Genomic DNA, 13,743 nt, shown 5'->3' with positions numbered 1-13,743 from the left:
TGAACTATAACTAAAATATTCTTTTAAAATTAACCTTAATAGTAATTCAAAAAATAAAAATAAAAATAGATGTTTTTTGAAAAAATATATTAATTTGATCGCAAAAAAGTTTTTTAAAAATTGGAAGTACAATAAATAAATAAATAAATAAATAAAACTAAAAGGTACCCAAATTAATCTCATCCTTCTAGGCAGAGAAACCCATGAAAAAAAAAATCAAAAACATCTGATCTAATTAACTCAGTAATCCCAAGAGCTCTGCACAATTTTGATTTCTATCAGAAAGCCCGAGCTGGAGACCTCAAAAAGGAGAAAATTTACAGTGAAATTGGCGCCTTACCTCCAATATAACCACAACAAATCGAAGCTTAAAATCAAATCTGGTTGAACCAAAGCGGATTATATCCTCTCCATGAAATGTCTAAAAAAATTAAACCATTAACTCTTCTCATTCCAAAATTTGCAAAGCTTCTTTGATTTGATGAAAGCCCAGGCAATGGGATTATAACTTCCGACTTCATTTTTTTTTCCTATATATTGTTTGCAGAAGAATTTTATATCCAATTTTTTATGAACAGTGTTCTTCATTTTCTAAAGAATTTAATTAATCTTGTTTAACTCGTTATAAATATGCCTGGTTGTTTGTATTTTAAGGAATTAATATATATTTAAATTTTTTAAAGATTTTTTGGAATTATTATTAAGAAAATTTTTTAAAGTATCAAATTGATATTTTAATTATATTTAAGGGGCTAAATTTGTTATTAACCCTTCAAATTAACATGTTAAGTTAATAAATGAGTGTAATGTAATATTTCGATAATTTTAATGACAATTATGTAATTTTTGAAAGTTGGATGATCGAAATGTAATTTTAATAAAAAATTAGGGACAATTGGTGCAGTTTACCCTAATTTAATTTAGTGTTTTGTTTTATTTAATTTTAACGGAGATAAGAAAAAAAAAACTGTTATAGGATCGCAAATTCACGGACTCACCTCACTCTCTTTCTTTCTTTCACTGCACTGACCTGGAAAAAAAACACCCAGAAAGACGGACTACGGTTACCGTCACAGACGGCTGCTGGCAACATCACACACCATACACGCTGCTGCTTCCTTCTTACGTACACATATATAGAGAGAGAGAGGGAGAGAAAGCAATTCACGAGGATGGTGAGGATAATTCCCATGGCGTCCTCAATACGACCTTCCCTCTCGTCGTTTAGGTTCTCCGGTGGTGTTTCCACTTCCCGCTTTGGCCTTTCCCTTTCACCCCTTCGCCTTCCTTCTCACCTCCATTTCTCTCATCTTACCAGCAGTAAGCCTCTCTTCCCCACCCCCTTTTTTTTTAAATCAAATTCATCTCCTCGTATTGTATGTCTTAGAATTTACATATTTACACTAATTGGGAATTTAATTACCGATTGAAGAATTAGATCGAATTGGGATTTCTAGTTGAATTTCTTCTGGAGTTCATTTTAGATTATTTTAAGATTTAAATATTAGATTTTTTAAGGATTTTGGTGGCATCTGCTTACAATGCAATTATAGTACCTATTTGGGTAGAAAAAGATCATTAATTTGTAAAACAAAAAGTACCATTATGTGGAGATTATGTTGAATTTTATAGAATGAGAGAAATGACTTCGGATGGATGGATTAGACATAAATATATGTCGAAATTTTATGCAGCTGTTCCTCAGACACATTTCTTTGGTTTGAAAGCTTCAAAGCTTTTGAAAACTGCGGGAACCAGGGTAGGGATGCCTCCGGTCGGAAATGTGGTACACGCAAGCATGGCTACTGCCCAGGAAACTGCTCTAGAGTGGGTTAAAAAGGACAAAAGAAGAATGCTCCATGTCGTTTATCGAGTCGGGGATTTAGACAGGACCATCAAGTATTTCTTCTCAAAATATATTGTTGTTATATATCCTTCATTAGTCTCGTTAGCAGATTGCTCACTAGATTTTTTTTTCCTTGTATACGATCTTGTGATTGGAATCTTTGAACCAAACTCGAGTGTATCATGGTTTCAGATTCTACACCGAGTGCTTGGGAATGAAACTGTTGAGGAAACGAGACATACCAGAGGAGAGATACACGAATGCTTTTCTTGGATACGGGCCAGAAGATTCTCACTTTGTTATTGAACTAACTTACAGTAACCTATCATACTACCCTTTTGCTTCTTCTAAATTTTGATGTGTCTGCAATTTTCTAACCGATTTACTATTTATGAAAAAATTGCTTCCCCATACATGAGTATTAGAGTAGACAGTACATATTAGCTCAGGTTTGGATATTCATTTTCCTCGACTGGTGTTACCAGATTATGGAGTTGACAAGTATGAGATTGGAACCGCATTTGGTCATTTTGGTATTGCTGTTGAGGACGTAAGTTCGAAATTTGGCTTCCCAAAATTGTATTACTCTTTCCATTTTTTATAAGATGATAGACTGTGTTGTATCTTGGAACTGCTGAGTTCTGTTTTCAAAGCTGAATGTTTATATTCTCCATTTATTAGGTTGCCAAGGCTGTGGAGCTTATAAAGGCTAAGGGTGGAAAAGTAACCAGAGAACCTGGTCCAGTGAAAGGTGGTTCCACTGTAATTGCATTTATTGAGGAACCTAATGGTTACAAGTTTGAACTGATTGAAAGGGGGCCTACTCCTGAACCTTTGTGCCAAGTAATGCTCTGTGTCGGTGATCTTGATCACTCCATAACTTTTTATGAGAAGGTGAAAGTTGCTGTACAGAACATTGGGAATGGCATATGACGCTATTTACCGTCTTTTACCTGAAAATGCCATTTTCTTTGGGGGTTACTATGTTTGTAGGTTTTGGTGTTGGTCTTAGTCTCTATATCCTTTTGTTGCAGGCCTTCGGCATGGAGCTACTTCGCACACGAGATAATCCAGAGTACAAGGTAAATAACTATCCTCTAAAAGAAAAAAAAATGCAGGACTTGGGGGTGGGGGTGGGGTAAAGGGCTGCGAGGATAAACTTATTCATGTAAACCTTTTAGTAATTTGTATGTCAGATATAACACTGACATATGTTTATGAATTTTCCATTTAGTATACAATAGCCATGATGGGTTACGGGCCTGAAGATAAAAATGCTGTGCTTGAGTTGACATACAACTATGGGGTCACAGAATATGATAAAGGAAATGGCTATGCTCAGGTAGAAATATTTCTATTTTCTTTTCACTTAAAATGTTGAAAAGTTTTTTTCTATTTGCTTGCAAAATGTAACTGCATGCAGCATGTCCTATGATTTTACTTTTTATTTTTTTTTCAAGTCTTTATTTCCTACATACGGCACAAGTTAGTGACATATTATTCGCGTCTCTACAGATTGCAATTGGCACAGATGATGTTTACAAAACTGCAGAGGGAATTAAACTTTTTGGTGGAAAAATCATGCGTGAACCTGGACCATTACCTGGAATTAACACCAAGATCACAGCATGCTTAGATCCTGATGGTTGGAAGACGGTATGCATTTTGAATCTTTTAATTTATGCATTGATGCTTGTTGTTTGAGAGCTGAAAATTTTTCCCTTGAATTGTTTATTATTCAACAGCATCACCAATGTCTAATGAAAGAAAATATGTCAAGAATGTTTGCATATTCATTTTGCATTGCTCCAACACCTAGCCGTATCAACTCTTTTCTTCTTAAGTTGTTTCTTCTTAGGGTTATGAATCGACTTGTTTTGTTTGTACCCTTTTTTTTTAAATAGTCAACTTATTTTGCTGTTAAATTTTGAAGGTTTTTGTTGATAATATTGATTTCCTCAAGGAATTGGAGTGAGGTTTAGAGACATTCTGATATGAACCTTTTGACACGGAAATCCAAATCCGATCTGCAAGGATTTGTGGAAGAACTCCGCCAATCCCGTTTTGTAATGAGTCTTCTACAGTGACAATTGCATAGCTTCGTGGAAGTGAAGAAACATCGAGATGTCAGTTACAATTTTAATTATATTTTCCTTTTTTTCTTCTTTTTTTTTTGTTTCAATCAAATTCACTATCTATGTAGGAGAGAAGAATGGCACAGCAAACATACCTGCTTATCTTATGTGTTTAAGGTTGATTTCTCTTTTGTTTTTTCAGTCCCACAAAAAAAGCATTGCCGAAAACTAAGATGTCAAAGACTTGCATTTTGTATTGCATGTCGATATTTCTTCTTTACGTTGCAATGTGTTTTAAACAAAGGCAGCAGAAGCTTTTCCTTTGCGTTCGATAACCGAATGCTTTTTTTGACACAGGTTGAGGCCATTCTACGAAATCAAGGTAATCAGAAAGTATCTTAAAAGTCAACATATATCGCATTTCTATAGATACTAGCACATACGAATATCTATTGATTTTGTGAAAAATATTTTATATATGTACATTATTGACATTAAATACATTTATAATATAAAATACTAATCAATTACATTGACTTTCTTTTAAGCCTTATCGTAAAATTAAACCCGGTTTATTATTGGAACCAGGTGTTTTGATCCGATTATCATAACCTGATTTCAGAACAACTCATATAATATTATATAGCTACATAATTTAAAAAAAAAAACCTTAAAAAGGGGGAATAAATTACAATAAAAAACTTTCATAAATGGGTATCATAACTTAAAAGGCCCTATCAATACTATTTACACACAATACTTGAACATTTCTTTCTTTTTTTATATTATTACAAAGTTCAGCCTGCAGTGCCTAATTTCCCAACATTTTAAGACCTACTAAATCATGGAAACAAACAAAATGTTTGTGATCATCCAACTTTAGATTTCCTGAACTCCACTACAGGCATGAATCGCACCAGTTTCTGAGATATAGCATGTTTATCACAAAGTGGTTTGGTTCAGTAGCTGTACATACCTGAAGGAGCTTGAAGCAATGCTACAGTCATCCAGGTTCGGATGCACAAATTCTCAACACCTGACTATTATTTGTGTCAATAAACCAAAAAAGAATTCTTAAATTCAACAATTGGCGAAATGGAAATATTTTATCCCCGACCTGGTTCAAACTTCAAACACCACATAGAAAACTGCTCACAAGGTCCAATTTAGCTGCATATATCTTCAGAACACCGAACTCCGAATGGCCACAGAAAAAGTAAATTGTAGTCTACTTTCTACCTTCTCTGACTATCCTGAACAGCATCTATGAGGATTTACATAACATGACAAGCTTGGTAGTTATATATTGTTGGCATACTGCCTGTCAAGATTCCACAGCCTATCCGAGGCATACTTAACCAATTCACAAAATCAAGTTGAAAGCCAACGTACAACTCAACTTTACATCACATACACAGTAGATAGTTGCAGGATCAAGGACTAGGGCAAGATATTACCACAACTAGTGTGTTCAGTGTTCAGCCTTCAGCATTAAGCAGCCTTTACTAGATCTGGCTTTAGTTAACATGTAGATAAATATACGTTGTATGGTCTTCAAATGCACCCTGAATTGTCATTTCCCTAAGCTTCCCTCACCACAGCACTGTAGGCGGAAATGCATACAGCCAATTAGAACATATGAAACTGACAGTTGAGGATTATTTAAAATCAGTCTTAAAATTCAAACAAAATCAACAATATGCTAGCAAAACTTTCATACTGTACATTTGACGGCACAGAACAGCTAATTTATCATCATTCTTACACAATGGCCTAGAGAGCATTCTGCTCTTATCAAGTTAAACACGAGGTTGAAGTTATGCACATAAACGAAGTGGAAATAGCAAAGGCTTTAGAGGAAAAAAAGAGGCCATAAATTCCATTGCCTCAATGAGTCCTTAGAAGGAGTCAGTCCTTTAGATACAAAATAAAGACTTTCGCTTTTAATTTTCAATATTTGGAGTAGATACTTTAGATACAAATAGATCAAATCTTATAAATTTTCTCTATTTTCCTTTTCATCATTGGTCCTTCCCCACCATAGATACAAAGGCTGCTGAGGTCATTGATGACTTCTATGTACAGCACGGGAATCAAACAAGCTTCAAGTATTGGTATTTCATAATAACCGATGTTTATACTACAGGGAACCAACATTCTGAGCGAGCAAAATATAAATCTTTATTTGGAAGCAAATTTTGCAGGCCTCCAGAAATGCACATTAGATAGCTAAAACATATTTTTGCATATTTAGTCATGATACCAGGATGCCACCATTAATAGCATTTGGATAGAGGTCCAACTTAATAGAAACTGATCTATGAGCTGATAAATTACCATTTTCATCATTTGGCAGAAGAAATGCGATGCAATGATGAAAACAAACTACTAGAAGATCTGATTTTGTCTCCCTGTCCATGGCCAGAATTAGCAGCGTCAGGGGGCGCTGTTGATTTCTGACCATTTCTTTTTGAGGTGCCAGCAGGTGCAAATGAAGATGAGGGTGTGTGAGGGTCAAAAATCTGCCAATAAACATAAAAAATTAAATAATGCATAAATGCTACAATGCAATCCAAAATTAAAAGCAAGGAAAATATTTCCTAATTAACACAAATCAAGGATAGAGAATTGTATCCATAAATATCTACACAAGTAAGAGTTTGATGAAGAAGAGTAGCTAACATAAATTTTCCTTCTTATTTTGAAAGGCTACACTTACATTTTTATCAATAGTAGTATCAGAAATCAAGTTCTTTCCTGTCGCTGGTTTAAATTGCATGCGAACACCTTGACCTGGAGCATTGTTTGATCTAATGATGTCAGTAGAATAAGTAGCACTGAAGCCTCCTGGCATTTAAACAATAACAGCTTAATGTTATTTCCAAACAAAACAAAAATTATGAATAGCAGAATTAGAGATCTTGCTAAAGATAGTGATCATGATGGTTTTGCATCTCAGCCCTATCACCTTTTCTGTATGATACAACCAAATGGCTACCATAAAGATTTCTATATAAATTATTCATATTATCTATAAATTTCACATATTTACAGATATGTGCATCAACAGCATACAAGTAAACATCCTAGTCTCCCAATATTAAAGGCAACTAGGCATCTTTTCTCTACCTTAAGCCTCTGCCCCACACACAGCAAAATAAAGGTAAAACCAACATAGATGGGATATTAAAAATCTAGAAACCTGTATCAGACAAGGAAATGCAGTCTCAGTCACTGCCATTTTGTTCTTTAAATCCTCCTTTTAACCAAAGTAATCTTATGGATATATAAATTTAGTCTCAGTCCCAGAAAGCAAAACAATCAAAATGGTACATTAGGCATTAGACTAGAGACATTGACTAGCGGCTTTCCCTTTAATGATAAAGTACATGTTTAAAGGGCAAGCATTCTGAGAAAGGATTATATGGATTTTTATAACAAAATTTCTGTAGTAACCACAGTTCAAGAAGAAAGAATAAAAATTGGTAAATTTTACCGTTAAATTGTAATGTTCAAGATGTAAAATATGTAAAGAAAAAACTAGTTTTTCAATATAATTTTCAGAAAGGAAAATAGACCATATCATTTAAAATTTTTCTTTTCAGGAAAGAAAACAAATGCATACTGTTCACAGACCAAACAGACGAGAAAAAAGAAAGTGACCCCAAGATTAAAGTTCTTCCGACCATGGTGTATGAATTTAGTTACTAAAGACACCATACTCCTCAAATTAGGACTTAGGATGTCCTGCTTAACTTATTACAGGTCTTCTAGGATTCTTTTGTCCAACAGATAAACTCCTCAAAACACCTTTCAGTCATTTGAGCACAAAGCACATCAGCAGGAGCTAACCTTGATGATTATCTACATCAACTGGTAATGGGCGACTGCTGCTACCTCCAGGAATTGGCTGTAGGGGAAATATAATCTTATCAGAAAGAACCAGTATTTCTTATGAATGATGCAAGTACATTCTAAATGCAAAGAAAAATAATTTTTGTTACAAGTTTTAAGGAAAAGGAGCAAGATACTAACAGACAACTGATGCTGAGATCTACTTTTCTGGGCCTGCTGGTACTTGATGATCGTCCAGTCAAATATGTAGTCAAACTCATAACCTACCACAAAAAAGAACTGAAAATTACTTTGCAGCAAATTATGTACAAAATTTTTCATCTATGTCATGTCGTCATCATTACAAGGTCAACATCCTGATACTTGTCCAACAAGCCAATTGTCATAGGCCTTTTCATTGGTTAAGCCTTATGCTTTGAAACAATGAGCCCTTGCTGAACATAGAAGACATAAGAGTATAGCACATGTCAACTGCAGAAAAGTAATGACCAACAAGCAACAGAAGCATTTGAAAATTTCAAGCAAGGAAATGTCAACGTATATGCTAAGAAAATCAGACTGCTTTTACAGAAATAAATGGTGGAATGCATACAACAATACCTTCACGAGCAAATAAATCACGGAACAGACGCTTCAAGAATCCATAATCAGGTCGTTGATCAAATGACAAGGAATGACAATAATGGAAGTATGATGCAAACTCCACGGGATGAGACTTACATAGAACCTTGATCAACAGGAGTCAGAGGAAAGAGAAGCCATGTTAATCAAATAATACTTGAACCACAATATAGAACTAAAAGATATATAAATGCAAACACACCTCAATAGGAGTGGACACCTTCTTCTCACATATTTTATCATATTTCTGCTTCTTTGTTGCAGCTTTCAAACCTTGCCATGGAAGGCTATATCATGAAACATTTTGGTAGGTTTAATATACAGAAAATAAACCAATTCATAAAATCACTGAAAATAGGTCACCTACCTTCCTCTAAGAAAATATAAAAGTACGTATCCAAGTGACTCCAAATCATCCCGCCGGCTTTGCTCTACAACAGAAATATTACAAGTTAATATCTAAGTAAATGAAAAAAATGCTTTGTTCATCTTATAACTGACCGAAAAAAATTACCTATTCCAAGATGTGTGTTGCAACTTGCATAACGTGCAGTTCCCGTTAAATTCTTGTTTTCTCTGTGGGAAGAAAAATTCTTTTATGTCAGTAACAGCAATTCATTATTGACATATTACATAACTGGCACAGAATGCATCTAGCAATCCAAAGAATCAAAAAGGTAAGAAATAACAAACTAAACAAGAAAACTACCTATAAGGAATGTGGCGATTAGTTATGGAGTCTCGGTATCTTTTAGCAAGCCCAAAATCAATTATATAAACTTGATTTGCTTTGCGACCAAGTCCCATGAGGAAGTTATCAGGCTTTATATCTCTATGGAGAAATCCCTTTGAGTGAACATACTCAATTCTTGTAATCTAAAAACATTCAACGAAAGTAACAATTTATATAATCAATCCAAAAAGATAAAATAAAAAACAAAATGTCACGGATTTTAGTTCACCATTTGATCAGCCAACATTAAGACAGTTTTCAGCGAAAACTTCCTGCCACAGTACACAAAAAGATCTTCTAGACTCGGTCCAAGCAAATCGAGAACAAGTACATTTTCTTCCCCATCAACACCTGACCATTTTATGCTTGGAATTCCACCTATACGTAAATTAGAAACAAAGCGACTCAGTATTTCACAGTTGTTTAAAATTTCATAAATTAAATAAATGAATTCATTGAAGTTGTAGTAAGGCATTTACTTCCTCCTTGAAGAATATTGTACAATTTGGCTTCGTACAGCAGCTGCGGATGCTTTGTTCTACTGTTCTCCTGTAAGAGCCAAATTGAAATTAATAATATAATTTTAAAAATTTAAAACAGGCGATTTTCAATTCTATCTCACATATCTACACTAAGAAGCATAAACGTCAACCAGATCAATATCCATGAACCTAAAACAAATAAAAAGACACTTACGATCTTAACAGCCACGATCTCAAAAGTATCGATATGCGTAGCTGCCGAAACGAAATCAAAATCATAAAAAAATCACTTTTTAACGTATACATAAAAAATTATGAAAAAAAGGAGTAAAAATAGAGGATAAGACGAACCGAGATAAATTTCACCGAAGGATCCACTGCCGATCTTACGGCCGAGCTTGAATTTGCCACCGATTATTCGTTCCATGCTTCAATTAGATCGACGACGAGTCCGATCAACGAGATTCAGATCATTAAAGCCAGAACAAGAGCTTAGAAGGATTTTGAGAAAAACTTTTTTATGGTTTCTTTTTTCTTTTATGTTTCTCTTGTGAAAAACCGAAACCACAAACAGGAGCAACCTCACAACAAACAACAGAAAGGAACTGCGTGGATTTTGAGAACGATGAAGAACGGATAAACAGAAATTTTACAAATATTTTAAAAGGGTAATTTGGGGATTTAGGATAGGTGGGAAGGAAGCACGTTGACCTGTTGAATAGAGTGATGGGATTTTAAAACAAACCAACAAATAAATAAGGGGGTAGGTAGGTAATTTAGGGTTTTGTGATTATAGGCGGATATGATTGGGATTTGGTCGGCCTTGTAAGGGTATTACGGTAAATTAATGGGTCTGCTACCAATTATTTTGGGCCTAGTTAGGGAATAAAAATAATGTTGACGGCTAAATCTTGGAGTCCATCAACATCAATACAAACGAGTAACGACACAGCCGGTACCGTACACCACCAGCTTTCCTCTTAAGTATCCTTTGAATTTTCACAGTTTCAATTTTTATGAAAAAAATATGGTTGTTTAAAGGAAAACAGAGTTTAAGGTATGATGGACTTGTTCTATTTTCTATTAAATTTTAAATATTCTAAATAACTTCTTAAACTATTAATATAGTATTATTCTAGTCTTTCTATGATTCTAAAATCATCTTGAGCTTTAAGGATTCTCTTTTTTCTCTCTTCAGGTCCTTACACTTTTCTCTCTCGTTTTACATTCCTAAAGGAGGCCTTATGTCGCCGGTGCCAAGCGGCAGTCTTAGGGTCAACCGTCGACCTCTTTTGCCTAACTTTCACCTTCTCTCTCCCTTCTTCCCGCTTCTTTTTTCCATGTTTTTTTTCCTTTGCTTTTGTTTTGTTGACAAGGAATGGGCCGTCAGGCTTCCGGGCCAATGACATTTCAGTCCTTTTGCTGCGAGCCATGGCTCTTACTTGAACCGTTGGTTTCGGCTTTTTGTCTCATGACTTGCCTTTGGTCGCCGGCGGAAGGTAATGTCCTATTTCTCCAGGGGTTGTCTTGGCTCTCCTATTCATCATCTTTGACGGCCAATGAAGCTCTGTCTTGGATGACTCCATTTTTTTGCCTTTCTTTTCGTTTCTTTTTATGTATCCCTCTTGCATAGTGAAGCCCCGCTCGTTCATGGTTAGAAGTCGGCATTTCTCCAGCCTTCCACTAGTCCCAAGCTTTGATTGTCATTAGTGCCATTGCATCAGGCTCTGCCCGGGTGGCTGTCATGGTCGATGTCTAGAGGGTGATGTTCTGACCTTGACCCTTGCTTCGTTGATGCTCTCTCAATGCCATGACGAATCCGATGTCTCTTTCTGAGTTTCACGTTTTAGATGACCTCTTTGAGAGGCTTGACTTTCAATCATGTCAGATGCAGAAATAATCACCTGAATTTTGCTCCCTCTCTACTTTCGACGATAGCCGTGACGTAGGGCCCATTTGGATACACAAGGCGTTTATCTACTGATAGCATTAAAAAAAAAAGGTTGAGACTGAGAATAGACACGCTAGAGATAAAAAAAAAGATTAAATGTATTGCATTGGAAGCAAACGTCGGAGCCTTTACTAGGGTTGTTAGGGTTTATGGTGTTTTGTGTTTTGGGTGATGATTGGGCCTTTTCTAATATATTTTTTAGATATAAGCCCATTTACCTCTTGAACTGTATTTGTTTGGGTAGAAAAGTGAAAGAAAAAAAAGTAAAAAAGTTGTAAACATTTTTTAAATATTATGTTTTTTTATTTTTTCAACTTTATCAAAAAAAGATAGAAATAAAAATTTATATCTTTTATTTATTTTAAATTTCTATCCTTTTCAAATATTCATTTTTCTGATTTTTTTTCCAAGTGAAATTTACTACATGTATTCTTTGATTTAGTACGAATCATATTAAAATATATAGATAAAATTTTAAATATATATTATAAAATATAGAAATTATTTGTACCAATTATAAAACACTACATACCAATTGAAATCGGTTTGTCCAACACGACAACAACTACCATTAAATTAGATTTTCATTGAATAGCTCGTAAGCATTAAAAAAACCGGAAATAAGTAGTTAAATCAATTAACCCCCCCCCCCCTAAAAGGGTTTTATATAATGTTTTGGGTTACTATATTATTTTTTATTTGTTTGGCCCAATTTATGTTTATTTGTAGCCCAAATGCACTAATTTTTGCCAAATACAACGAACTTTCTTCAGCTTCTGTCAACTCAAGCCGTTGAGCAAAAATCTAACGACCCTGGAAATACAAGGAAAAGTAAACTCACCAATTGAGAAGAGCAATTAGATCTAAGTATAAGCTTGGGCAGCTCCGGGCAGACGTTACAAAACTAATAAATATCTAACACTGCAACATTCACCAATTATGATGACTCTCAAATTTTACACTGATTTTAATTTTTTTTTCTTTAAATTTTACCGACTAAGCATCAGAGAGTACTTCGAAAAACCAATTCCGATACTCTCTAACCTGTTTTCTGTATCATAGATAACTTGAAGCATCAATTTTATAATCTAGAACCATTTTTCGAAAAAACTGACCTCAAACAATTTTGAATCATTAATATAAAAAGGCTAAAATGATATAATAATAAATGCACAAAATATTGTCTCATGATTTTGAAATTAATATTTTACCAATTGAAGAAATAAAATATGCTAAATTCACAAATTTTCAGCAACAATGGGGAGGGTGACTCTCACCCCGACGGTGATCGTAACACTAAAAAAGTAAGGTTTAAAGAGACTGTTGTTGATGAAGATTCTTTTATGGCTGTGGATCTCGAACAACAACTGACTATGTCGTGGAAAGATAAATTACTAGGGGGACACGATGTAGTCTCTAATTCAGTTAGTGTTGTGCCTTCTATAGGGAATGATAACGATTTCGAGTTACTTGAAGGAGACGTTAATACGTCTATCATTGATGGGATTCCTGCTATTGAATTTTCGGATCGTCTCAAGGATTCTTTTTTAAAGAAATGGAATTGACGGTCATCGTCAAACTTCTAGGGCGTAACATTGACTACAATGCCCTACATAATCGCATTCTTTTCCTGTAACACCCTTCACCCATATCCAACGCCGGGACAGGGTTTGAGGTGTTACCGGACTTAAACTTAACCAACTATATAAAACCGGGATGTAAAATTTTGATCAATTTAAAACTTTTCATATCACATACATTTTGTCCCTTAAACAGGCTCACGAGGCCCAAAACATGCATTAGAGGCGGTTCGGGACTAAACTAAGAACTTAAGAAAAACTTGAAAAATTTTATGCTTTAAAACTCCACACGCCCGTGTGGGTATAGATCGTGTAGTCACACACGCCCTGTGGCTTGGGACACGCCCGTGCCCTTAGCTCGTGTGCAACACTGACTTTAAAACACGGCCATGACACATGCCCATGGGGACAGACCATGTGTCACACACAGGTCTAGACACACGTCCGTGTGTCTACCCGTGTGAACAATTACAAGGCTATTTTCCAAGCCATTTGTCACCCTCTCAACATATACACACATACTTATTCAATAACATACAACATGGCATAATGAGTTCTTAAACATATACATACATGTTATGCTCATGTTAATTTCTTTTG

The 13,743-nt window shown here is 34.9% G+C and overlaps 2 protein-coding genes across 10 annotated transcripts; one reads left to right on the top strand and one right to left on the bottom strand.

Moving 5' to 3' along the window:
* Nucleotides 1–969: 969 nt before the first annotated feature.
* Nucleotides 970–4,162, top strand: LOC107962746 (probable lactoylglutathione lyase, chloroplastic). Of its 4 annotated transcripts, none has more exons than XR_001701752.2 (10): nt 975–1,320; nt 1,695–1,899; nt 2,039–2,163; nt 2,332–2,396; nt 2,528–2,740; nt 2,881–2,928; nt 3,081–3,188; nt 3,362–3,502; nt 3,780–3,972; nt 4,124–4,162. XR_001701752.2 is itself a non-coding variant. In XM_016899240.2 (9 exons), exons 1-9 carry the CDS (start codon nt 1,173–1,175, stop codon nt 3,819–3,821), a joined length of 1,095 nt encoding a protein of 364 aa, XP_016754729.1. In that variant the 5' UTR covers nt 970–1,172; the 3' UTR covers nt 3,822–4,162. The 4 variants fall into 4 exon arrangements, 2 of the variants coding, with proteins under 2 accessions (XP_016754729.1, XP_016754730.1); XR_001701750.2 differs by having other exon boundaries at nt 4,050–4,162; XM_016899240.2 differs by having other exon boundaries at nt 970–1,320; nt 3,780–4,162.
* A 447-nt stretch (nt 4,163–4,609) lies between these two features.
* LOC107962745 (casein kinase 1-like protein 3) lies at nt 4,610–10,372 on the bottom strand. Of its 6 annotated transcripts, none has more exons than XR_001701749.2 (15): nt 9,964–10,368; nt 9,827–9,867; nt 9,610–9,679; nt 9,360–9,508; nt 9,107–9,273; nt 8,912–8,973; nt 8,765–8,828; nt 8,600–8,684; nt 8,377–8,503; nt 7,957–8,039; nt 7,774–7,831; nt 6,641–6,768; nt 6,259–6,443; nt 5,039–5,524; nt 4,610–4,961 (listed from the first exon to the last, which is right to left on the bottom strand). XR_001701749.2 is itself a non-coding variant. In XM_016899237.2 (14 exons), the coding sequence occupies exons 1-13, from the start codon at nt 10,037–10,039 to the stop codon at nt 6,267–6,269; spliced, it is 1,287 nt and encodes a 428-aa protein (XP_016754726.2). In that variant the 5' UTR covers nt 10,040–10,372; the 3' UTR covers nt 4,610–5,524; nt 6,259–6,266. The 6 variants fall into 6 exon arrangements, 2 of the variants coding, with proteins under 2 accessions (XP_016754726.2, XP_016754727.2); XR_001701748.2 differs by having other exon boundaries at nt 4,610–4,957; XR_005928458.1 differs by having other exon boundaries at nt 6,641–6,714.
* Between the last annotated feature and the right edge of the window lie 3,371 nt (nt 10,373–13,743).

Source organism: Gossypium hirsutum, chromosome A06, assembly GCF_007990345.1.
Source record: "Gossypium hirsutum isolate 1008001.06 chromosome A06, Gossypium_hirsutum_v2.1, whole genome shotgun sequence".
Taxonomy (NCBI): domain Eukaryota; kingdom Viridiplantae; phylum Streptophyta; class Magnoliopsida; order Malvales; family Malvaceae; genus Gossypium; species Gossypium hirsutum.
This window is presented reverse-complemented; position numbering and strand designations above follow the sequence as displayed.

Excerpts from the sequence above, each read along its gene's own strand:
- LOC107962746 (XM_016899240.2), top strand. The coding sequence starts at position 1,173 with ATGGTGAGGATAATTCCCATGGCGTCCTCAATACGACCTTCCCTCTCG. Across the intron at positions 1,900-2,038 it reads GATTTAGACAGGACCATCAA|ATTCTACACCGAGTGCTTGG; the intron begins GTATTTCTTCTC and ends TCATGGTTTCAG. Across the intron at positions 2,397-2,527 it reads TTGGTATTGCTGTTGAGGAC|GTTGCCAAGGCTGTGGAGCT; the intron begins GTAAGTTCGAAA and ends TCCATTTATTAG.
- LOC107962745 (XM_016899237.2), bottom strand. The coding sequence starts at position 10,039 with ATGGAACGAATAATCGGTGGCAAATTCAAGCTCGGCCGTAAGATCGGC. Across the intron at positions 8,829-8,911 it reads CAACACACATCTTGGAATAG|AGCAAAGCCGGCGGGATGAT; the intron begins GTAATTTTTTTC and ends TTTCTGTTGTAG. Across the intron at positions 7,832-7,956 it reads GATCTCAGCATCAGTTGTCT|CCAATTCCTGGAGGTAGCAG; the intron begins GTTAGTATCTTG and ends TTTCCCCTACAG.